Below are 27,466 nucleotides of genomic sequence, written 5' to 3'. Positions count from 1 at the left end.
TCCATAATAGAAAAAAGAATACTAAAGACTGTTAGCTAAGTTGAATATTCTGTTAAGTTGTTAAGTTTTTTAAAAAAATTTTCTCCTAAGTATGTGTGACATTTAACTATATTTTTTTTTTGGACATGGTAGGGTTAGTAATTTCAATTCTAGATCCCACTTCCCATTTATTTTCCTGAAAGTCTAAAGAAGCCCATGCTGATGAGATTTGGCCATTGTTATTATATAAACATGTTCACTCCATTTCCATACATAGCATTCATATAAAACTATTAACCTATAAATGCATTCGAAAAAGAATACCACAATGTCCATTGTTCAGAGCACTCTTAATGTCTCTTTCTCACACATGCTTTCTGGATGAGTCATTTTAATGGCCTGTGTCTCAGATGATAGTAATTCAACTGAATATATTAAGTAACAGAAAATTAGAGAAGGCTTTTAATCATATTTCATCGCTTACAGTCTTACAAGAGGAAGTTTTACGTAGCCTTTCTTTGAGCTGAAATGTAACCAAAGTTCTGTTACTCTGTCAGTGTTTAAAAGTAATGGAAAGCTTTAAAGAGGAGGAAGAAAAACCAAGTTCCTGTGTAAAGGTTTTATGTTTGTATAAGATTGTACATTATAAATACAATCTAGAGAATGTCACCAACACACTGATTTTATTTCCTTAAGTCCCTCTTAGTTCTATTATATGGTAAGAAATTGAAGAGTCTTTCCATCTATTTTCTCACTTAAAATATTTCTTTATACTTAGCTTGTCTTAAAGTCATAAATTAAAATAATTTGACTAAAAAGTCAGGTCGCTATCATATATTTGCTTGAAACCAAGAAAATGCATACATATATTTTTCAAATGAAGCAAGGAGATAAATAAGATTTGTAAGGAAAGTTTCTCCTATATATAACTCAAGCGAGTATATAGGCTTAAAAGGATATTTATGGAGTACACAAAAGAAAGCTACAAGAAAGAACCTGATAACTATAATTTAACTTTTAGTGTCATAATTCAGATTCAGTAATTCAATAGCAATGCAAAAAATGAAATGAGAAAAAAATGAAGTGCCACAAGACTGACTAATCAGTCATTAAAAATGTCTATACTGGGAATTTACTTGTATAGAAAATATTTGCACTGTCATAAACGACTCCTTAATTTATATTAGTGGACTAATAAAATGACAGGCACAAAAATACAACTTCAGTCTGAGGCCATTCAGTAGAGAAGCATTACTAACCAACTATAGTGCTTAAATATTTTTGGAACACAGGGTACTGTCAGCAACAGTGAAAGTCACACTCCCTATCTCTTTTTTAGGTAGGCTAGGAGTTACATAAATATTCATTACTGATCTTGACTCTGTGTGTGTACGCGCGTGCATGCATTCGCGCGTGGACGCGTGTGTGCATTGTGTCCATGTGTCCATGAAGAGGATGACTTTTAGGAATAGGTTTCCTATTTCCACCTTGATGGAGGCAGATTCCCATTTCTGTTGCTTTGTAGCCTTCTCCAGGCTTAACTTACTTGCAAACTTCTGGCTTATGTTGCGTGCAAATTTCTGGATGATTCTCCTGCCTTGCCATGGATATTGTGAGAATTACATTCTGTTCTATATAATTCCTGCCTTTTCATCTGGCTTTATATGTAGCTTGCAGGAACTGAACTCAGGTTGACAGGCATGTGTAGCAAACATTTTACCCATTGAGTTATTTCAGTGGCTCTAGCTCTTAATCTTTAAGATTACAGCAATGTGTTCCTAGTAATCCAACAGATAAACCCATGATCATTCTTTTTTAACACTTTTAGACCTGCTCAACATCTTTATAAAACTCCATGAAGACAAAATAACTTTTAAATATGCCAGGTACTATTGTACATGGTTTAGTTTCTAAAGATGCTCTTTCAATTTGAACTTCCGTATATTTCTAACAAATTAATTATTCCTTACTATAATTATTATTGCTGTCCAGATCTAAAATTTATGTACCTTGTGAAGTCTATGTACCTAAAGCATAGAATATGTACCTAAAGCACAGATTAAGTTTAGTCTTGATGGGAGATGTCATTCTGTAAATATGTTTCTCTTATTAGTTAATGAATAAAGCACTGTTGGACAATAGGGAAGCAAGATAGATGGGACTAGGAGACAAGGAGGAGAGAGAAAGTAGTAGAGAAGGTTCAAGATGGAGGACTGAGATAGAATAATGCCGGAGTCTCTCTCCAGTAAGATGAGACCACATGGAAATACTTAGATTAATAGAAATAGGTTAATATTTAAGACAGAGCTAGCCGATAATAAACTAATAACTGGCCAACACAATTTGTATTAAATACAGTGTCTCTGTGAGTTATTTGGGGCTGGCATGGTGGTGGGACCAGACCGGCAGGGAAAACCCCACTCATAACATAGTCCCCTTGATTAGAAGGCGTACTAATATTGAATTCAATCAGAGCACAATAAGGATAAGAAGTAAGAGAGGTGTCTCCTTATTTTCTAAGATTGGGACCACACTATTTAATTCTTAGTAGCATGTGTACAGTACAATTTTTATGCTGGGAGATGGATTATAGAGGGGAGGAAAATGGAATACACAAGGAAAACTATAAGACTAAATGAAGAAATGAGTTGGAGCTTGACTAGATTAAGATGTAACCAATATTTTTCCTGCAAAATCAAGAGTAGACTTATGACTCATGGCTAATAGTTTAAGAATGCTTATTTTGTTTAATTATTTAAAAATTAAAAGCTATAAAGTGTCAAAAATATCCCCAACCAACAAGCCACTTAGGTTATAAGGAATCCTGTGCTCTAGAGTTCCTAAGTACTCTTTTGTTAACATACATGCACAACCAACTCCAAACCCAGAACAATGCAGTTCTTAGAAACATTTGTTGAAAGAAGCCAGCAGGTTAGTGAAATGGGATATTTTTGTTTGCCTATGTAGGTAAAGACTATATAATTTGTAAAAACCAAAGGTGAAAATGGCAATGTGGACTGGAACTGAAAAAAAATATTTTCCAAAAAAGTAACACCAAACATTAAACAAATCTAGTGAACTTTTAAGCATGGGTCCCCCCAAGTGATTCTATATGTCTCTCATGTCTATATATACTCATGGAATAAGTAATGAAAAGATGAGAAACTAAGCAGCAAGCTGTAGTTGTTGTAAATCTTTGGCCAGTTCAGTAATTTAACCCTGTACTATTTGCTTTTTTCCTTTTGTTCTTCATGCCTGTTTATCTGGAGTTACCCACTTTTACCTCCAAACACAATAAATAATTATAATCAAACTGTATCATAAGCTCTGTCTCTCAGGGACTTTGACATGATAAAAGACCTTTTTCTGATTTCCCTTTAATAACACTTCAAAGAGTCAAAATGATTTTCCCCAATGTAAAGATAAAAATATGTAATGCTACAAATGCTTGCATTTGCTCGTATGTTAGAATTACCAGGTTATTATGTCTTGAGTATTTTACCCTTATGTTTACTTACAATATTAATAATTCATTGCAAATGTAATACAGAGGAACTAATAAAGGTTTCCATTACTTTTCTTCGTTTACCCTTTTCCATAATTTTCTATTGTCTGTACTTAGTCCAGCAGTTTTCCATCTTATGCAGATTTATAGGCAGGTTTCAATTCTGCACTTTTTTAATACTTGCACAATAGTTAATATACTAACTGCCAATCACTATCGTATGTAACCTCTGCTACCTAAAATCTTGGTTATATAAATGGGTATAAAAGCATGGCTGGTATTTGTAAAACATGGGAACCTTCAGAAACTAAGAGCTGTGTAGAAGTGTTACGTAGATAATCTAATACTAATAGAATGGTGGGGCCAATACATCAAGACTTTCAGAGACTCTGATAGGCAATGCTTCCTCCCACATACAAAGCATCGATTTTCTAAAATGAAAGTCTTGAAGAGAAAAGAGAAGGAACTTTCTAGATACTATGACTTCTTTTGGGGAATAAAATTTCTATTTTCTATGAGATAGCTGCATTTGAAAAAGGAAAGTTTGATTCACTAAATGAAGTTGTCAGAATAGATCAAAGAGTGGTTGTTTCTGAGGCCTTTCAAACTCCTGAGGCCAAAGAACACTGCATGTCAACAATATTAGTTCTAAACCCCAGCCACAGCTCAAGATTTAATAAAATTATAAGACAAATTAAGGAGCAATATAGAAGGTGACAATGAAGTCATAGAAAATTTAGAGAACAAATCTGGACAAATCTATGTACAACTGAAAATATTTGTTTACTAAAAATTCAGTAAGAAAACATATGCTAACAAAATTTTGCAAATTTATTATGATTTTTTTATGATATGGGAGCTTTCTTAAGAAAATAGCCCAGACCTCAGAATTGGCTTTCAGTTGATTTCATGAAGAATGGAGAACTATATCGTAATATGAGAGGAACAAGGAAATATCCATGTTCAATGTAGTACATTGGGAGTGTAGGACTATATTTCCTCCCTCTCTTCCTCCTTTTCACAGATCAGGATGCTCCTGCACTGCTTCCATAAAGGATACCTGTCACTACCATAGTTTTGACTGGTATGTCTACCCCCTCCCACACACACACACATGCACACACACACACACATACCCACATGCACGCACACACACACACACACACACACACACACACACACACACACCATGTTCTTGTAACTCAAGTGACTCAACAACCAATTTTACATCTTTCATTTTTTCAGTAATCACTTAGGATGGGAAAAGAGAAACATTTTCAATACTTGGGAAGACTACAGAGAAAGAATAACACATGATAAAGATTCAGTTTTAAAATCAGAATTATTACTTTCATAGTAAATTCATCCTTTATGGGCAGTGATTGTTATACATTCCAAATTGTCAGGTCTAAACAAATGGAGCTATATTGGACAGAACTATTTATACTGACAGATTAATAGAAAACATAATCTTCAGTGTTAGTATTTGATTTTCAGTCTCTTGAACTTCCATGTATATTAAGTTGATTTCTCCTTGTTGAATTATAAAGGTAAGCTTGTCATGGTGATGAATTTGGATCAGAATAATCTGACTAAAGTTTGCCAGAGGGTTTATTTAGGCAGTCTCTTAAATTTTTCATTGTGTTGCTGATATGTCTCTAAAACAGATAAAATTTACTGGAATAGAAACTGTGTTTCTCTATTTGTGTTTCATTGTCTTTAATATAAACAGTGTTTCAGAAGTATGGATTTAAAAACCAGTGTTACAGGCTTTGTATCATGTTGTAAACCTTCCTTTGTCTGCTCAACTAGAATTTCATCTTATTCTGTTTGTATTAATAGAAGTGTCTGTGTATGCAATTCAGTCATATCATAATGTAGTAGAAAATAGTTATAAGATTTTTTTTCTTTCTTATTTTTTAATGTATCCCAGAATTGACAGCACCATCAGAGTTTCCAAAAGGGTACATGTATTTAGGAGCAGTTTGGATATAACACTATAAATTATTAGTTGTCAATGAGAAAAAAAGGAGAAGAACAGAGAATATTAGGGGTAATTAAACAAGTAATGATAGTGTTTGCAGACCTGCTGAAGCTTTGTATGCATGCATGTCGTGTATGTGTACACGTATTCACTAGGGTTTGCTCCAAACTCACCATCTGTAGCAACAGATATTTTACATGTCTCTTCTGAGTATGAAATCTTAAAGGTGGAATTTGTACCACAGGTGTTGGTTTATAATTCTGAGTTTTCCAAAAAGAAAACATTTTACTCTTTTATATAATTTAACCTCACCTCATTTAAATAACCAAAGACATGCATTAATAATATAAGATCTCTTTGAACCTTAGTGATCCGTTAGTCTTCAATTTAGATTTTAAAGAATGAAATATTAGGTGTCTCATCAATAAACTTAAATAGGAATAGGTTCATCAGAACTAATGGCTGAGTATAATGGTGACATTGCCATATTCAATGTGATGATTTGACGTATTACATTACACACTTACATTTACTTCATAAAGAGTAGAATTTTTATGAGCTGTAATTCTGAAAAATGTGAAATGACTTCATGGAACAGTTGTCCACATTAAAAAAAAAAATCATTCCTCAGATACTGTTTTTGGTTGTTTTATGGTATGCCTAGTAAAAGTTTCTAAACACTTTGCACAATGTTCTTTAGTTTCAGCTCAAACTCTCAAGAGCAACCTAGCAGCGATGGAACAAAACATTCTTCATCTGGAGCGTAACATCAAGAATTTCCCCAAAGCAGAAAGTCACCATGATAAGTTTGTGGAAAAGATGATGATATCCTTTATTTAAGCATTTGTTTATGAGTTTGTCTATGTAGCTGTCTGTTCATCTATTTACTGTGTAGTTAGTTCTAGTCTCACTAGCCTACACCATTAGATGAATTTGTGTATAAGGTGCTTTTATATAACCAACATAAATTTCATTTCAGAATGTTTTGAACCTGGTAGAGTAAGCAAGGGGACAATTAGACCAGAAAAGTTGCCATTTATCAAAGACAAATTTTATTTGAAATCCCACAAGATATGCAAGGTAAGTCTTAGAAGGTCTGATTATACCTGAAAGAATAAAGCAAATAACCGTCTTTTGGAACCAAATGCTTAAGAATAGAATCAATATGAGAAAATGATTTTGGGAGGAAGGGTTATAATTTTACTTCTTTGGGTACATTCATGTGCAATTTCTGAAAGTATGCATGCATTTTCAGAATCAAAGACTGAATCAGAATCAGAATCAGAAGACTGAAAGATAAATGTAGAGATGTATGAATGGAAAGAGAAACAAACTGATAAATAACTGATGTATTTAAGTCAACTGTATTATATGTATAAAGAAAAAGTAAATATTTCTTACTACATAAACATTTAGGAAACTCATTTTAATACAATATATGGATAAGTCACACACATGCATATGATACATATATATGCATTATGCATTTGAGAGTAACTACATTTGGTTTGAATTGTTTAATGTTGTTAAGCTGTTGTCTGAAGGCAAACTATATTCAGAGCTGATTTTTTTTCTTTTCTGGATTTTTTGAAGTAAAAGCCATATCCTCTTCCTCTGGGTTTAAATGTGTATCTTGAACTGCAGATTGATTCACTAGTTTATATCTCTAAAGGGAATAAATACTGCAATTTCTTCATCAGATAATAAGTAAATTCCTTCAGCAACTGTATGGTAGTCATCTTCTTTCAAGGTTAAACCTATCGCCTTTTTCTCCTCTTCTCTCTTTCTTTCTTATGCAACTTAGACATTATGGCACTGAATGTAAAAATTACTTAAGACTGGTATCTGGCATTTATATAAAAATTATTTTCTACGTTTATTTTTTCCTCATAGGTTAATGCTGTGTGGTACTTTAATGATGCTACATTTGTAAACAGGAATATTGGATGAAAGAGTTTGTAAGCCATTGCAAGCAGGCAGTCCTTGTGTACCCTTGGATTTTATAACTGAACACATTGGGATACTTAATATGAACCTTTCACTTCAGTGATTATGCTTATTTTTTTCACCTTTTCATGTTGACTCTTGTATCGTATTTGTTAAAGTTAATTTGTGAGCCCCTTGCTCTCTGGAGTATTTTCTTTTACAGTTGGCTGGTAGCCTACACAACAGTTTGCATCATTGAGTCTTTGTTGCTCATGTTGAAAGAGAGAGAGAGGGAGAGAAAGACACAGACAGACAGACAGACACAGACACAGAGACACGCAGACAGATTGAGAAAGAAATATTTTCAAACCCTCATGTATTTGACTTAATTTTCCTATTTTATTTCTCTTTATATGCAGGTAATTAAACATTTTAAAATGAAAACTGAGACTATTCTGTATCTGTATGTTACTGATAAATAACTGTACTTCATTTAAGTGGTGCCAAAGTGTGACAGTTTGTCTACAAGGGGATTAAAAAGTGTATTAAAATATCTATGACCTCTTTAAGTAGCAATAGCACTATGGGTAACAGCAATGGCATGATAGTTACTGAACATATGGATTGAATCTTCACTGGATGGCCAGGTCAGGCTACGTCCAACAGTACCTCATACTTACCCTTACTCTTTCACACATTAATTCAATGCTTATTATACCTAGACATTGGCAGGTTATTAAACAATTACAGTACATACTACAGAAATCTCAACCATAGTCTGCTGGCAGCTTGGCATTTACAATCTCTCTGTATACTGTTCCTTTAGCAGAGGTTTTATCAGATTTGTTAACCTCAATATACCTATCAAATATCTACCACATAGCACAATGTAGACACTCAGCAAATGTATGTAAAGTCATTGGGAATTATGGAATCCAAACCCATTCTTTGACTTTCCCCATCTAGAGGAATATTGTTAAGAATTACTAAGTTTGCCTAATAATTATTTCTAAAATATTATCCATGTAAATCTTATGAAGTATTTAGGTAACACTGAATCACTGTATTAGGTCTTGCATTTTTAGCAAGTATGGTCAATTTTAGTTATGATCCATGTATTCTAAAGTAATTGTTTTGTTTTGTTTAAATGTAGAAAAATAGATAGCCCTCAAGGTACCAGTATGGTGATGCAAGATTGAAATCTCAGTGATTTTAGGGTGGTAGAGAGATTACCATAAATTCCAGTCCAACCTCAGCTACATCAAAATACATTGTCTCAAAAAATTAAAAGCAATGCTCTCTTGTGAATGTAGTTGCCCTACTTCTACCTTTGAAGCCAACAGCCTTATAACAAAGTATGTCACTTTTTTTCTCCTTTTTATCTAAATGATTTCTTATTTCTGAATCAGAATAAAATAGTGTAGGGAAGAAAAAAATCTCTTTCTTTACCCATTGCAGGATGCATGGGCTTAACATGCCTATAAAAAAGACAGATTAAGTGAGGAACTATAAAGTTAATAAATGTGCTACCAGCTATAGGAGGGAGCCTGCAGAAATAAAAGGTAGGGAGGACTGGTTTTTATAGATTTTTACATAGAATTCCAAATCAAAGACAAAAGGATGTGTTCCAAGCCTAATAAATTAGAGGGGTGAGAGATTATTTAGCAAGATGTTTGTTCAAATACTTCTTGGGTTTTCCACATGACATTCCTTACCTCTCTGAGTAGGGATCAGGGCACATGTCACATGTCACATGTCTGAGGACTAGGGAAGACTAGGAGAATAATCTTTGTAGCTTCTTTATGGCCTGCTCCTGAGATGAAGAGTTATGCAATTATAGATTTTGTGGCCTCCTTCAGAAGGTTCTGCCGTCTGAGTTTACCTCAGTCTCCCTCAGTTTATAACACTCATTATTCCTCTTGCTATGGCCTGAATCCATTCTTTCTGTTGACACATAATCTGCTATATAACAGTATAAAGTAGTGGTGCCTTTTGGAAGTGATTGGACATAAGAATAATAAATCTTCTTTGATGTGTGAAATTTGTTCCTTATAAAAACACTAGAGAACAAAAAGAGCTCAGATCCTCCCAAACACACACACACACACACACACACACACACACACACACACACCTACCTACCTACCTACCTACCTACCTACCTACCTATTTGCTCTTTTGGGCTCTGCCGTAGGAAGACACAAACCATTATCACCATACATGTATTTCTTGGTGCCTTCATCCTGGATTCTTAGCCTCCAGAACTATGAGAAATTTCTATTACTTACGAATTACTTAATCTCAGATATTTTCATATAGAAGACATTAAATAACCTACAGATACCACATTTGGAGGTAGATTTTTCTACATCTGTAAAATAAGGGAAGCAAATGAAATTCATTTTATAGTATCATAAAACAAAGAGCCAGGCACGGCATTCATAGCTGTAATCCTAGCACTTGGAAGGTGGAGGAAGGAGGATCCGAAAATCAAAGTCAGCCTAAGCTGCATGAGTCTCTGAAAGAGGAAAATAAATAGATTGAGCATACTATTTTTATATAACCATAAAGTTTAAAGATCATAGTCAAGGAAATATTTATTTTTCAGTGCTAACATGCTCATCACAACCCCTAGTCTTGGAAGTTTGTTGTTTGTGGTATTTTTTTCTTGAGATATCTGGGGATGTAGGTCTAAGCTGTGTGCATGTTAAGCAAGTCCTATACTACCAAGCTGAACTTCTAGTCCTGAGGCTGACTTAAAAGAAATAGCTTGCTAGGATCTTATTTAAGTTTCTCCTTTTCCTTATTCTTTTTAAAATCATGGACTAGTAGAATTTTGTTTTGTTTGGTTGGTTGGTTTTTTGGTTGCTTCTGAGTTTTTTGTTGTTGGGTTTTTTTTTTTTTTTTTGAAAACAATTTTTTAATCCAGTATATCCTGATCAGTCTTTTCCCTTACCCCAACTCTTCCAAGATCCTCTCTACCTCCCTAACCAACCAAATCCATATCCTCTCTCTCTCAGAGAAACAAACAATAAACTCAAACTCATACACAGGACACACACACAAATCCACAAAATTGGAAACCAGATTATACAAGCAAAAGACCAGTAAGACAAAAATCCTGGAAAAAAGCAACATGAGACAAAAGGTCTATAAAAATATCTTTGACTTTCTTTTGTGTTGACCATGCAGTTCTGGGTATAGGCGATATCCTGAATTGAGGTTAATATACAAATTGAGATGCCGTTGAAGAAAATAAATCTTCCTCTGCAAGCAGGTACCAATTGAGGATAGCTCCTTGATTGAGGATGGAAACCCATAAGTAATTTGTGTTGATAATTAACTTTCATTGATTGCCTATTTACTATTTGTCAGATGACCTAATGTTGTATAGTTGATGTTTTTAAAGTTCCTGATTATTAAGGGAGGAGAAACTTCTCCCTTAATAATCTCTAATGATAACTTCAATAACTATAAAGATACTTTCCATAGTCCCAAATTCTTTATTCATTTCAAAGGTCACCTCTCTTCATCTTTTAAAGTTACCAGGAGCTTTGTGTCTATATTTGAGGTCTGTTGAGGATATTGGTAGGTGAGTTTCAGAATCATATCCTGCTAACTGTATTTTGAAAAATAACCCATGCTTGAGAAACATGAGTGCTATGAGAATGAATTCCTTACCAATCTCAGACCTTCGAAGATCCATGTCATTGATATTATGTATGATATTGCATCCTTGGCCAGCTCTGTAATTGTGAAAGACTTAGGTAATTTGTTTCTTTGTGTTTCTGTGTTTAGAAAAGAAAACCTAATAATATTTGCTTACCTGCGATATGATTGATGATTGACGTCACTTGTAACCAAATTCAGGTAAACGAGAGAAGAACATGAGAAAATTTTTTAACTGCTCTATGTGTCAAAGGAGCCTTCCAGACATGAAGACTCCAGAGGAAATGTTCATTTGCAACTGTCTGATAAAAGAAGTGTCTAGTCCTAGAAAAAATAATTAGATAAATATAACACACGTGAAAAAAAAAGAGACAGATATTAGGGTTCAAGCTAAACATTAGAAAAGCAAAGCAGCTTTACCTCTATCTGAGGCCAAAATGTGTGATACTGTCTCCATGAATCCTCACAGTGCAATGCTCTCCACATATCCTCAGAGATAAAACTTGGAGTTCCTATTTCCTCCCACTTCATATTCCTTTCCTTGCTTAGCCATATCACTCATTTTTCTACCTCCTTAGTGCTAGGAATAAAGGCATGAGCTCTATTACTCTTTTAGACTGATTCACTCTTGTGTAGCCTGTGGTGGTTTTGGACTCACAGAGATCCATCTGCCTCTGTCTTCTGAGTCCTGGGATTAAAGGACTGTACCCCCACAGCCTGGCCTCTATGGCTTGTGGCTGGCTTTGCATTCTAAACACTCAGGCAAGTTTTATTACATCACAAGTAATATATAACCACAGATAAAATGTGTAGGAGGAGAGGCTCAACAAGATTCTTTTGTATGCTACCGTGTGCCAGCCCCCATTCACCATACAACATGAAATGTAGTGAAGGCGAAAGCTGGTAACCTTCCTTGATTTTAACGACTGGGGGAGATAAACTTTACTTTCACTGATCTGCATCCCTGGGAAACATCAGGAGAAAGTCTATAAGACCTTGTTTCTGTGGCCTTCTTGTTTCCTTCAGCTCACAATGGTTTGCTGAACCATCCTGCTTTGTGTTTTTGTGTCTTGCTTCTTAACCACCAACCTGTTTGCTCTCATATGCCCTATTCCCCTTACTTCCTTCTCAGGCTCTCATAAACTGTGAGAGGCTTTATCAGGCATGAAAGAAACTCATTCTTAAAGAGAGCTGTTTGTAATTTTAGTCAAACTACTTTATCTTTGTTTATTTGTTTGTTTGTTTTGTTTTGTTTTAAAGACAGTGGCTGACTATGTAGCCCTCTCCTGCTTGAACCTTTCTCCATGGACCAGGCTGACCTATAGAGATCAGCCTACCAATGCCTCTGGAGTGATTAGGATTAAAGCTGTGTACCACCATGCCCTGCTTTCTTCTCCTTTTAATTGTGTGCTGTGGTCCATCTGTAACATCTGAAACTGTCTAACAAAGCACATTAATCACAGTGTTGACCTTACTGCTTATATTCTGTTGACAAATTTCTTACCACATTTACTTACTGAGATTTTGTCAATGGCAAGGCTGTCCCTGGCCCAGAATCAGCTTAGCTTTTTGATTGACTGCTAACTAAATCATTTCCCCAACTGGAGGACAGAGAGTGACTGAGCAGCAGGAGCACCATTAACACATTGACAAGAAGAGCTGACAGAATGTTAATGACATTAACACCCTGTCAACTAACTATCAACACCTGGGATTTCCTCATAGTGTGAGGGAGAGTCATTTGAAGTACTTACAAATCAAGTTACTCAGGAAGTACATTGTCCTTTCCAGACAATTCAGAACAGATTTGGGGTCACCACAGCACTGCCATTATGTTAATTTTATTACACTACTCTCTATTGGAATATTTTAAAATAAATGAAACTTTAGATACTATTCAGCCAGAGGTATCACACCAGAGCTTTTCAGCACAAGCCAAGAATAGCTCACAGTGGGATGACAAGCCATTCTTTTTAAAGCAAATGTCATATGGAATTGACAAAACAAAAACAAAGAACAAGGCTTTTTTTCCCCTCTCTTTCCTCTTTTTTAATGAATGTTGTAGCCCTGGACATTTGCTGTCTTTCAAAGAAAAACTGAGGATGTCAGGCTATACTGAAGAAAGTGTTACCACATCTGACTCTGTCCTTACTCTTTATGCCTTACGGGTTTCCAAACTTTAAAAAAGTAGGAAATTCAAAATAATTCTTTTATTTCATTTAACAGTTTGGATAAGGGAGAGTATGGAATTTTTATTTCTTTTAAGGGAAGAGGGGGAGACACATGGATATAATGTTTACATTGAAAAGAAAATTGTTTTCAAAATCCAAATAGTTAGTTGATCATTGAGTGGGGGTTATTAAGTTTCAAACCTGGGACAAATGCCTGAGGTGACAACTTAACATATCAAAGCAGACCTGGCCTCAAGATTCTTCCTGAATCCATTAGTCCCTAACTGTAACAGTTTATCTTATCTGTGGCATATCACACCACCTACCCTGTACTCTCAGGCCCAAGCATCTGGGTTGCTGTTTCCTGTATAATCCAATCAATTTGGTTGCTTGCTCTCTTTCTACCTTTGGGGCTTCTGAGCTGCTGCACCTGGTCCCCTCCCTCTGTTCTCCCTTGCTCTCCCACCTCCCCACATGGCCTGGCTTATAGTTATATCCACTCTAGACTCTTCCAGATGCCCCTGCCTCTGACTATGTTCTGCCATATGTCTATAATAAACTTTTTCCTCTACCATACCTAGAATTAATCATGCCCTTTCCTTTCTCTTTTATTCTTTTTTTTTCATTCAGGGGTGTAGTTCCGTGGTAGATTACTTTGTCCAACCAGTACAAGACCCTGGGCTCTACACAACATGAGAAAGACACTTTCCATAGTGATATAGGGCGATTTTAAATTAAATTAGAATGTTAATAAGAGCTAATGTATACAAAATAAAAATAAATGGCAACTAAATAGTAATGATAACAGCAATCTTCAAAGAAAACCAGTACCAAATGAAAGTGATTTAGAGGCAAATGTATCCATGAACTATAACACTATTAGAAAAGAGACATGAGTGTACAACTGGGTTACATGTACACAGGCGCAAGTGGAGATTTGTGGCCATGTAACACAGTAGAAATTAAGGGCAGACTATTGATAAGAAATTGAAGTGAAAGTCATGGAAATTCTGGGTACACCAGAAGTCAGGCTGGAGTACTAGGAACCAAAAGGTAGGCAGGAGGGATTTGGCCATATGAAGAGTGGTCATATACCAACAATGGAAGTGGAATAAGGGCATAGAATAATTCTTGCTAAAAGTGCACTTTTCTAGACCACAGGTGAGAATTAATATTTAAAAAAAAAGCAAACTCAGAGGTGCTTTGACATAGAGTTCTTGCACTTTTTACTGAATTTCATGTGCAGCCACTATGCCAGGTATATATATACATACATACGTGTATGTCTCTCTCTCTCTCTCTCTCTCTCTCACACACACACACACATTCAAACACACATCTCACAGTTTAGTATCCTCATGAATTGCTTCAGACTAAGAGCTGGAGATGAGATAAATTGATAGTGTACTGCCTACAATGCAGAGATTATAGGGTGCAGCATAAACTAACATTCCTGAGATAGAACAAGGAGGATCAGAAGCGGAAAGTTACCCTCAGCTACATAGTAAATTCAAACACAACCTGAGCTTGATCCTGTCTAAATGAAAATGAGGACATGACTGCTTCTAGGCGCGGTTGAGGAAAAGGTTTTATTGTAGATATGAGGGAGGAGCATGTGGAAGCCTCCGGACTGAACTGGGGTAGTAGAATAGACCAGGCCATGAGAGGGAAGCAAGAGGCCTGTGGGGAGGGAGAGAGGAATAGGGAGGAATCAGGAGGCCAATAGAGTTTATAGGAAATTATATAGGAAAGAGAATCTGGGGAAGGGAGGTGAAGTGCAAGGGCTAGAGGGGTTTAGGGTAGCTGGTGGGGGTGAAAAGTGCTGAGGAGCCTGAACTCTGTAACAGGGACTGGAAAGTCTAGAGGCCAGTTTTCCCTTTTGTATATCAAATAGCCAACTGAATTAGTCATTTGCCCCAGGTTTCTTTGAGACTTAACACTATGGATAAATGCAAATAACAAATAGGCATAAACAAAATGCTTGAGACCACAGTGTTAAAGCTTCACAGTTGTTTGAAGATTTTGAAATATCTGTATATGCATAACATACCTTGTGACATGGGACGCAAGTTTAAGTAAGAAGTACAGTTTGGTGATATGCCTGAGATGGAATCATACAACATTTTTTATATTCCTGCATTTTGACTGTGACCTATCCCATGGAGTCAGGTGATTCTGATTCTGTAGCACTTCTTCTTTTATACTTTTAGATTAAGAATGCTCATTTTCCCTCCCTCTATCCATCCCTCCCTCTTTCTCTCTCTCTCTCTCTCTCTCTCTCTCTCTCTCTCTCTCTCTCTCTCTCTCTGTGTGTGTGTGTGTGAGTGATACAGTTATGTCAGCCTTAAGCCATCTCCAAGGCAAATCCTGTAAGTGAAGTACTATTATTAGGCTCCTTTTAATTAAGCACATTTAAATGTGAGAAGTCTAGAATGGATCAATCATGTGGTTGAATCATAGAAGTGGTAACATATAGTAATAAGGATTTTGATCCAAATTATGGTGTTTCAGATACCAAGACACATGTTCCTAACCATGATGTTATACCACCCTTGAGTTCAGAGAGGTTCATAAATCTGAGATGATTTCCACATGTATTCCCTGTGAGACTGTTTTATTGCCGTCTTACAGTCTCTCTCAAGTGGGAAAAATGTTCTTTTTGAGAGGATTGTAAACTAATATAAAAATTAGCTGCTCACTTACACCATCTCCTTCTGAAAGCCTTTCCTAATCATAGCAATCAAAATTAATTTCCTTGTCCCTTGTGTTCTCATAATATTTTAATACTTTGATGATCTTGCTTGCTCATTTGCTTGTACTCTGTTTATGTACATGCCAGCCTTGCACACAATACCGGGTCACAAATACCTTTAAAATATTCATTCCTTTTCATCTTTAACTATTTGGCAACAAATCTGGCATGATGTTTTCTAGAAAGGTAAGTGCTTCGTAAATGTTCTTGGGTTTTTTTGTTTGTTTGTTTGTTAATTTTTGTGTTTTGTTTTTTGAAATAAGTTATAGCTCAGCAAGAAAATAGAGAACATTAGGTTGTTGTTATAGGATGGCCTCAGTTTGTCCAAAGAAATCACTCTAATACCGATCTAATGTTAGTTTTATTATGTTTTGATTTTAAAGTGCCTGTATTAAAAATTGTGTCTTAGCCAACACCTTTATGAAAATTGCCTTCTAAGGAACTCTTCCAATGGAGCCTATGCTTTGGGGAGTTTGTGTGCTCAAGGCTTCTCTGTATGATGAGCCTTGCTCATTTGAAATTCAATATGAAATTACAATGAGCATGAACTCCATTTTTCAAACATTGTCCAGGGAATTTGATAGACATTTGGTTCGTGATGGTAATGATGAGAACAAAATGTATCACTGGTTAAAGGGTACATAAACCCTTTCAATCCACAGAAGACTTGTCAGGGAAATAATATTATTCAGAACATGAAATGGGTCTTAATTTGTCTGAAAGAGTTAATGTTCCCTCAACCTGACAATTTCTCATCATTATTGCCACCAGAAGCTACATTTTATGAGATTAAAAACCTGTCTATAGGATTCATTCATAGTAAGTGAAAATAATAGAAAAAAACATTAAAAAATACTCTATCTAACTTGGCTATTTTATATGTATAATTTACATGAGTCATTTTTCTATTTACAGGATAATTTAGATATATTAATGGTTGTAGACATTTTTTTGGGTGTAAGGTTTTTTTATTTTGAAGTAATGAAAATGAAGATGTTTGAGAACTCTATCCTAAAATTCATGAAATAAATATATATATATTTACTTTATATAGCCAAGTCCATTTAAATGAAAACAAACAAAAATTTATCGACAATATTTGGGAATTTGGGCGTCGTTCTTTCCAAACTACTTCCTGCTGGTAAGGGGCGCTGTCATAGAGGATTCAAAGAAGATTCAGAAATCCTGGCTATAGTTTGTAAGGCTGCTTTGTCCAGCTGTTTTGAATGTAGGATCACCTGGTACTCTGTTTCAGGCGGTCTGGCTTGATCAAACCACATTAGTCTGGAAGGAATCCACATCTTTTCATTTTCTGTGGAAACAAAAATAGAAATCCTTTTCCCCAGTAACTTGTCCTTGAACTTAAATTTTGGAGACAAAGCATTTTTTTATTTAATTTATTATTTTACATGTCGATCCCAGTTCCCTCTCCCTCCCTCCCTCCTTCCCTTCCTCCTTCCCTCCCTTTTACCCTCTCTGCCCTCTCACATGCACTCTAACCACCCTCCCCTCCCATCCCCCACCACAATTCCATGTGTAGGGGAATGCCATCCAGTTGGGGTCATGTAGATCTGACAGGTCATGTGAAGTAGGGACTAGGGCTTCTCTCCTGTCTCTAGATTAAGGCAGTTATCCCTCCATGGGGAATGTGTTCGCAAAGTCCTTTTGTGCACCGGGGATTCATCCTGGCTCCACTGTCTGAAGTCCCTTAGACTGCTCAGTCCTTCTGGCTGAGACCCATATTCAGGGGGGCTTGAGTCAGTCCCATGCTGGCTTCCCAGCTATCAGTCTGGTGGCCCTTTAGCTCCTCCTTGTTCAGGTGAGCTGTCTCTATGTGTTTCTGCTGCCTGGTCTTGTCCTCTCCATCTGCATCTGGGTTCTACTTTGACTCAGTGTTTATGTATGGGTGTTTGTTCCTATTTCCAACAGGCATTGGTTGAGGGCTCCATGGATAAGTGTAGACATTTTTTATTTTGACTAAAATATTATCAATTACTGATGGCATTTCTGTTAAATTAATTACACAGTTTTACAGGTAATACTAGTAATATTAGTATGTCTTTTTAAATATACTCTTACAGAAAACTCTCAAACATATACTATTTTTATAATGTAGAAAGGCAAATCAGTAATTTTCCTCACAGGATACAACTGTTCAGTTATTGGTGTATCAGTCCCTAATATACCATAGGTAATATATGGCAAGTAAAAGTTTTTGTTAAACACTCCCTGTAATTTTCTTTTTCTTTTTTTTTTAACTTTACAATACAGGTTGTAAATTCATTTTATTAGGTGATGATTAAAACACAAATGACATTAAATCCACCCTCAGAGTAGTTGTTTGTTCCTATATTTGTGCCATTATTGCAATTCACAGGTTTCCTATCTGGCTTAAAATAGCACCTTCGAGGATTGTGAAAGCCTCCTCATCAATAACAACTTGATTTCATTAACCAATGTATGTGCTATCATCAGCAATCAGGTGTTACCAACAAATTCTGTTGGACAAGCAAGAATAATAGAAATAGCCTATCTTGTTTAACGGGATTTCCCTTTGTGTTCTCCTAATCAATAACTTGAAACCCCATACCTGTAACTGGGCATTTTATTTGTCATTATATGGCTTCTAAGGGAAAAAAATGTCTTTGTAAGTTTGCTCCATGTGTGTGTAACTTTTAAAATTTTAGTTTCCTTAATTAAACCAAGAATACATTAAATTATGGATAAGGAAGTAAGAGTGGATATGGGAAGAGTTAAGGAAAAGAGTTGGGGTTAATATGATCAAAATATAGCATTCTCAAAGAATTGATAAAAAATACTTAGTTAAATAAATTTCAAATGGGAAAATAGCTTAGTGGATAAGTGTTCTTGCTTTAGCATCATTAGAACATGACTGGAAATTCCAGAACCTGTGTAAAAACCCATGCAAAGCCATGTACACCTAAAACCTAGCACTGTGTAATATGGAGACAGTAGGATCACTGGGGATTTCTGGTCAGCAGTCTAGCTTCTGGCTCAAAGGTTCTGTCTTAAGGGAAAAGGTGGAGAGTTATAGAGCAATTTACCTGATGTACATCTCTGAATTCTGTGTGAACACACACGTCATACACACATATGCGCACACGCACAAATAAATAAAAGTTTAAACACAAATGTATAAATCAAGGGAATATGCTTAGTAATGACACTATTCTATTGCAAACATGAGAAGATAAATTATTACATTGTACAAATGCATCAGTAGTGCTTGAAATGAAAATATATGATTTATCATTGCTTATCCTATACAATTTTGAAGATGAATATATATGTGTGTTATAATTTTATATATATATATATATACATATATGAATATGGCATGTTTCAGAATTTGTGAAGATTTCATATTAGTTACTGATTGAAGGGTAAGAGTGAAAAAATCAATGAAAATTTTAATAGGATTTTTGGTAAGATTTTAGAGGTCAACAGTTAGAAGAATTGGAAGTATATGATTAATGTTAACGAGTAGATACCTAGATTCATTTATCATGGGCCTGGCCCAAAACCTAAAACATCTAATTATATTTTGTACACAGTTAAAACATGGAAATATCCATCCTAGTCAAGATAAAATTCCCTCTGTCAGGGAAAGACAATGCTTTCAAATAGAGAGTTGACCCCATCATCTGGTCTCTATACATTTCAAATGTATTCACCTGCATATACTTGTGTGTATGTACTTACACAGACATATACAAAAATAAAGAAATGAGTCTTTAAATGGTGATTTTTAAAATTGAAAATTTGTTTAGAAATCCCATTTATCATTCTTCCCTATCTTATTAATGAGAAATAAATTATTTTCCTTAAGGAATTGTTGAGAGTCAAGGTCTTGGGGGGGTGTACCAATTTTTGTGGGTTTTTTTTTTTGAGACACTCTTCTCATGTCTAACAGGCTGAACCAACCCCACTCACTTCCTATATATTTGTCATTGCTGACATTGCAGAAATGCACCACGATACCATTCTGTCAGACTTCATTCAAGCTACATTTTATTCATTTTTTAAACTAAATTCTAAGTCTGCTTCTTTCATTTTACAATAATCAAAAAGAAGAAAGGAAAGCCAGGCAGTGGTGGCACACACCTTTAATCCCAGCTCTTGGAAGGCAGAAGCAGACAAATCTCTGTGAGTTTGAGGCCAGCCTATTCTACAGAGAGATTGCCAGTATAGGTTCCAAAGCTACTCAGAGAAACCCTATCTTGAAAAGACAAAACAATAAAGAACAAAAACAAAAAACAAACAAAAAGAAAGAAATAATAGAAAAAGAAAAAAGGTTTATTCCTGGAAATGTAGAAAATGCATGGAAGAAGGATGATATTCATATAATGTACAAATCATCAGTCTTAAAAGAATCTCTACCCATTCTCCTTAGTAAGAAGAGTCAACTATTGAAATTTGATTTACTTTCTCTTCTATATGAAAGATAATACTCTACATTTTATTGTATCTGTAAAATGAAATTATGTTTTCCACTTTCAAGAAATCATGTAGTGTAAAACTGGTAGCAAAAAATAATACAGGTATACCAGTTACTTTTTATGTGACAAAATATATGATAAATACAACTTAAGGAAGGAAGGGTTCATTTTGGCTCACATATTTGAGGATATAGTTCATCATGGATGGTAATGTCAAGGCAATATGTCTTACCAAACTGGTACACAAGAAACAAAAAGTAAGCTAGATACTTGTATTCAGCACTCCTTCTCTTTTTAATTAAGTTCAGGACTGTGTCCCCTGGTAATGTGCCACTAGTATTTGTGGTTGGTCTTTCTACTTCAGTTATCCTAATCTTGGATATCTCTAACTGGTATGCCTAGAGCCTTGCGTACTTGATTTTTCTAAATAGTGTCAAGTTTACAATAATTATAAACAGTGTAGTGTAAAAGTACAATACACATTTTAAATATTCTTTACCACCTTTTTAGTTGGTTATATAGCATCCCAGCTTTGAACATAGTTGAGAATTAATACGGAAACTTGTTATTGAGGTTGTAAATATATTATCAAGCCAACAGAGAGACTCAAATGAGCAGCTCTGTATGGAAATAACATTCCAGACCAAATGAAAATGAAAATTATCTTTTGTTCTGAATTAACTATCTCCTTTGTCATCCATAATTAATTATTTGGTATACTAACAATTCTCTAGGTTCAAAAATATGTTTCTACTAGCCAAGCTGCACATATTTATTAAGTAGCTATAGCAGTTCCATACAATATGCTATATACCACGGAACCAGAGGAGATAAAGCAAGTGCAAAGCACTCTGTAGACTGTGACAGAGCTTACCACAAGGTTAAGGGCAAACAAGAATATAAGCATAGTGTGTGAGTTTAATTATATGACATTTTAAAACAATGGTTAAGTGCTAATAAGCAGAGGATGTTGTACTTCTAACCCATTTCAGTGAAGAAATAAACTTCTAATCTTATTGGAATATTATCTGCCTGAAAGAAATGTTTAGTATGTTGACTTGGGTGATCCTCTCTTGGATTCTCAGGTCAGGCACATAGTAAGACATGCTGTGTTTTTGGTGAATGAGCCAATGTGTGATTTGCCCTATACTGACACATGAAGGTCATAGTTAAAAATATTTTGCTATGACTTCTCTTAGATCATCCAAAATATTGTTTAAATATACTTGGCAATTCATTTAATACTGGTTGTTAATTGAAAAAAAAAAACAAAGCTCATCACAACTCCCAATTAAATTAGTATTGAAAATGATTTGGGGATTTGAGGTTAGGACCCAATGTATGTGAAGTTCTAGGTTTAATCATCACCACAGGCTTGGAGTGTGGTTAATTCCTAACTGAATTACATTGGTGAAGTCAGGATTTAAGATTTGAAATCAACAATCAACTTATAAATATATCTATATCTTTGTTCAATTTGTAATCCCCATTTTATGGGATTCACTAGTTTAAATTCATTGAGTGTGTTAAAAATGATGAATTGCTTAAACATATTAAAGTACTATATGATGAGGCATATGTTCAGTCATCTAACAAATCTGCATAAGCATTCATAGATTAGTACATAATTGACACAAAAATTATGCCTTCTGCTTTATTTCATTTCCCTTATTCACACATGTATTTTGTTATTCTTGTAATGCCTGGATATGCCTCATGTACAAAGCATAATAAATGTATGCTAAACATAAATATGACATGCATATTTCCTCTCAAAAATCTTACATTAGAAAGCTAAATCAACAATATATATGATAAATGTATAGTAAATGGAAGTAGATAATAGACAATTCATTCTCATTGGTAATGAAACCTAGTTTATCCACAGAAGTTTTCAGTCTATATAATGTCATATACATGGTTTTTAGTAACAGTTCAGATCAGGGGAATATCCTTTTCAGTGAAAATTTGGAGAAAGTTCTAGGGAAGGGTATAGTTCAAACACATCAAAGTCTCCATCAATTTAAAAAAAAAGTGTTAAAAATTCAAGTTGACCATGTGGCTGTGAGGAGTGACAACTTTCACTAGCAGAGAGTAACAAATGATTGAGAATACTTGTCTAAAGAGTTCCATCTGTATTTGTCAGATTGTCATTGTCATCCTTCTCTGTTTCCATCTACTGGATGGTGTTTAAAATTGCTAACTAGTGGTCCAAGTAAGTCAGAACTATTCCATTATTAGAAAGCTTCAGATGTGTGTGTGTGTGTGTGTGTGTGTGTGCGCGCGGGTGCGTGCGTGCGTGCGTGCGTGCATGCGTGTGTTGGGGGCAGAAGAATATCTCATTCCTTTCAGTGATCGTGTAAATCTGTCAAGTCATTTGGAGTAGGGCCTAGGCTCTCTCTCCTGCCTCTAGATTAATGGAGTATTACTCCATGGGGAATGTTCTCCCAAAGACCTTTTGTGTACCAGGGATATATCCTGGTTCCACTGTCAGAGGTCCTTTAGACTGCCCAGGCCTTCTAATGGAGAACCATGTTCAGGGGGTCTGAGTCAGTCCCATGCTGGATTCCCAGCTATCAGTCTGGGGGCCCATTAGCTCCTCCTTGTTCAGGTCAGCTGTCTCTGTTTGTTTTCTGTAGCCTGGTCTTGTCCTCCTTCTCTGCACCTGGATTCCAGTTCAGGTCAGTGTTTAGTTGTGGTGTCTACTTCTTTTTCCATCAGCTACTGGATGAGGGCTCTATGATGGTGGATAAGTTAGTCATCAATCTCATTATCAGGGAAGGGCATTTATGGTAGCCGTTCTACTGTTGCTCACATTGTTAGTAGGGGTCAGTCTTGTAGGTCTCTGGACATTTCTCTAGAGTCAGTTTTATCTTCAAACCTGTAATGGCTCCCTCTTTTAATGTGTGTCTCTCTCTCTCTTTTTTTTTCTCTCGTCTCTTCCTCCCCTGACTCAACCTTTCTAGTCCCACGTGCTCTCCTCTCCTCTGCTTCTCTTTCTCCTAGCTCCCTCTCCACTCACCGTGCAACCCACTCCCAATCTCCCAATATGCTCCTCCAGTAAGTAGGGGAAAAAACTTTACTGAACACTGTAAGATTAGCTGTTACTTGTTTGCAGATACTTAAAATGTTTGGCAGTTTGGGGTCTCAAGAGTTAGATATTAAGTAGCAGTTCCAATGCATATAGTTTCTTGTTCGTCATCTTACTAGATTTATATTTCTAGAGGAATTTTAAAGTCGGAGTTCGAAATCTCTCAAGTTGAGCCAATTACTGAAGACATTTTATATTTGAGAAAGTCTGCTGACTTCTCCCTCCACCCCAAGTTGCTTTTACTATTAGCTAGGGATTGGTGTGGGTATTTATGAAAAACTAAATATGATTCACTGGGAAACCTGAAGCTCTTCAAATCCTGTGGGAGCTGGAATTTTTCAGCTAAAGAGGTTCAGGTAGATCTAGTTATGTATCCAAACCGAACTCTGAAGCCACCTGAGGTTTGCCTAGTTCTGGTTTACATAGAGCTTAACTACAATGGTTTCCTCTTTCAACATTTACATTTTATTTAAACAGCTTAATCGAAGACTATAAAAACTCTGGATCAGCCTTTCCAAATAAAAATGAAATGCAGCTGCCATGGTTTAGTCATACTGGAGAAATCAACCATACTACCTGTGTTCAGTTTAGGTATTAAAGTGATGACTTTTTTTTTAACCAAAAGATTTGATTCTTAGATTGCAAAGGGCATGGCTTTGAGTTATAAATTTGTTTAAGTTTGCCAATTGTTTTGATTAGTAATAGATCTGGTTTTGAAATAAAAGTGTGATGATATTTATATTATTGATACTTTTTTAAAAGATTTATTTTAATTATGATGTTTATGTTTGGGGTGTAGTATGTGCATGTAATGTAGGTCAGGATTAGGAATATGACCATAGCTGAAAAACTTCAAAAAGTCAGGATTTAGGAATAAACAGTATAGTATCACTATGTGTCTGTGGCTTCTCATCTTACTCCTTTCAATCTGTGAGTTCCTTGAAACGCATTGCTTAAAAACAAACCAAACTCAAACAAAAGCAAATAAGGATGATAACAATGGAACAAATAAGCCTATATGGTTTTTTTCAAAGAACATTTGCTGCTTCTCTAATGAAACAGTGTGTGTGTGTGTGTGTGTGTGTGTGTGTGTGTGTGTGTGTGTGTGTGTGTGTGTTTCCTTCTGTCTGTCTATCAGTATTATGTATGTATGCATACATAATGTATATGAGGGCTGTTGTATAAATCTCTCATAACGTGTTTGCCTGGGTTCCATCTCTCCTCTCACATCACACATGTACAAACTCTCTCTCTCTCTCTCTCTCTCTCTCTCTCTCTCTCTCTCTCACTCACACACACACACACACACACACACACAAAATGAATTGTTGAATCGTTCTCAGTGACTTTTTGTTCATTTTTCAAATATTATTTGGTTACCTGTGAACTAGATATTATTCTCCAGGCTTGAAATCTAATGTGGAATACCTTGAAGTGTTTGCCCTGAGGCATTTATAATATGAATTCTATCTACTTTAATTTCTTTTTCCTTTTTAAAATATTTTTATTCATACATTTTTTCTTCATATGTTTCATGGAATTTTATTCATATGCACTTCTCATTCTCCTGTATCTCCTTTTTTTTACACCTTCCTATTGTGTACTTGACCCATATATTTTCTAGATTAAAACAAAAATTTTTCTATGACTTGGAAAGAACAAATACTGGCTGTTTTCCTAATTTCTTTTCTTTAGATTATTTTCTCTGGTTGGTATCTCTTACTGGCATTTATTTTTGAAATGGACCTAGAAAGTGTGAGTTTCAGTCTTTCTCAGTTTGGACAGTATTATCTTTATGTGCAATTCCTGAGAATTAGTGCAGTGACTGTCATCATACTTGCTGGAACATTGCCAGGACATCTGGCAAAGATTTCTAATATATAAAGCAAGCTATGCTATCGCCATCTGACCAAGTGCTTCTTTGGTGGCTAGATATCCTGCAACATCTATACTCATGCAATTCTCTATCTTGATCAAATTTTTCTAAGTAGAGTGAGAAAGATAGAAAATTTAGAAAGAAATACAGAGCCCATCCTTTATCTTGATAAAACATCTTACATTTTGGTGAAGTACAAAACCAAAAATATGATTATAAATGTAGCCTTTTATGTTTTCCTGTTGGTAGGCATTTTTTTTTCACCAGCACATGTTTTTAATTGCCAAATCCATTTTGGATTTACTTTAAAGAAAAATTACTGTAGTTTGCTGCATCTGTCAATTGTGACAGGCTAATTCTTTGAGCCGAAACAGTGTACATGAAATGTGATTTCTCTTGGTTTCCTGAAGTATAGCAAAGCTTATTTCTTGACAAGTCCTTTACTGTAGTTAAGATTCCATGGCACAGAACAGACGGCTTGTTTTGAGGTTTCAAAGTACAGCTAATTTACAAGAATAAGCTTTCCAATATCTGCTATCAATCCAAAAATTTATGTGTTTCACCAGAAACATGCACATACAAAGGAAGTGATTCTCTTTCACAGGATGCTGCCACTCGGATAGAATGTACAGTTGATCTGTATTATAAATTAACTCACCAATTATCGATGGTTCCATCTGACTTGTATGCATTAAGAATCTGCATTTTCGGGGTTATCAATAATGAGAATGCTGTGTATAAAATGTAATGGGGTGCGTCAGCTGAATCCGAGTTAAATATTGCAGTAAATGTTGCTCAGCTTTACCATCTGTCACACACTCTTTCTGCATAATATTTTAATTCATTAAACATGTCTTTTTTCTTTAAGAAGAGAAAAAACAAACAAAAATCAAAACAAAATCCAACTTACTCTCTTTACAGTAAAGACCTGTAAGAACAAGTCTCTAACCACCAGTCTTTTTCATGTCCTTAGTGTTAGTATAACTTTTTGGGACTTCGTGCCCTCATTAAAATGAACAGTAACAGTCCTTAGAAATAAGAACATGCATGTCTCCAAGTGTCACTGTTAAGAACTGCCATTTTTAACTTCTCATACTAGAAATGAATTCATCCCTGAACTAATATTCCTGAAACCTTTGTCTCAGAAGCAATGACTGAATGCAAAAAGGGCTTGATTTTACTGAATTGAATAGAAAACTCCCAGTGTGTCAGTTGCTGCTTCGTGAGGACTCAATAGGCATAGCATATAACATAGATACACTCGAACCCTATTACTATCCTTGTGTACAATAGTACCATGGTGCTTAGAAGACTTAAATAGAAGCACACTGCCTAAAGTTGATACCCTTGAAGTATCTCTGCCTGGGAAGATCTTGTTCAAAATGCCACACCCCCACCCCAAGAAAGTAAGCTTTTTGCTCCCTTATGTCTTGCATCTCTTATAAAACTGCTAAATGAAAGACACTTGGGTGTCATTTAGAGCCATTTACCAAATAAAATATTGTGTTCTATAAAAGTTAAGCACTTTTTGGCCAGGCTTGAAGAGTTACAGCAGAAAATATGCAAGTTCTGATTTCTGGACAATTTCTGTTTTTCCCGTGTTGTTCTTGGCAGTTCCCTATGTTATGAGTAGCAACTCTTCTACTTCACCCCTTGTTATTAATTTGTAAAATGAAACAAATCATTGACCCTTGAACTGTGCTATTACACATGCTCGAGTAATTTCATTTACAAAGAATTTCAGTTATTTTATTTATTATTAACGCTCTACCTACTTCCAAAACAATGTGGACTGGCTTAGTCTTAACTCATTCTAATTCACATCAAATGTGCACTTTACCAAGCCCTGTTCTGATGAAGATTCATCTTTACTCACTGGTTCTCCTATGTTGTGCTATGGTACTCTATTGATTATGATACCATTTCTCAGCCACCTGAAAATGAGTGAATTAGCAACTCATCAAGAAATGGTGTGGCCCATTGGGAAAGAATGCAGTTTCCATTTAAGTATCTAGTTCTCTGAATTATGTGAACTTGGATAGGTCATGTGTCA

At 35.4% G+C, this 27,466-nt stretch overlaps 1 protein-coding gene across 1 annotated transcript in view; it reads left to right on the top strand.

Annotated features, from left to right (window-relative positions):
* Positions 1–27,466, top strand: part of Diaph2 (diaphanous related formin 2) — a gene marked incomplete at its 5' end in the record, with an annotated part of 564,399 nt that overhangs the window by 289,643 nt on the left and 247,290 nt on the right. The window contains one exon of the mRNA XM_051179135.1: positions 6,169–6,293. Coding sequence (XP_051035092.1) covers positions 6,169–6,293 — 125 coding nt within the window. The remainder of the gene's footprint in view (positions 1–6,168; positions 6,294–27,466) is intronic.

The sequence above is a fragment of the Phodopus roborovskii genome, unplaced genomic scaffold (genome assembly GCF_943737965.1).
Source record: "Phodopus roborovskii unplaced genomic scaffold, PHOROB, whole genome shotgun sequence".
NCBI lineage: Eukaryota > Metazoa > Chordata > Mammalia > Rodentia > Cricetidae > Phodopus > Phodopus roborovskii.
This window is presented reverse-complemented; position numbering and strand designations above follow the sequence as displayed.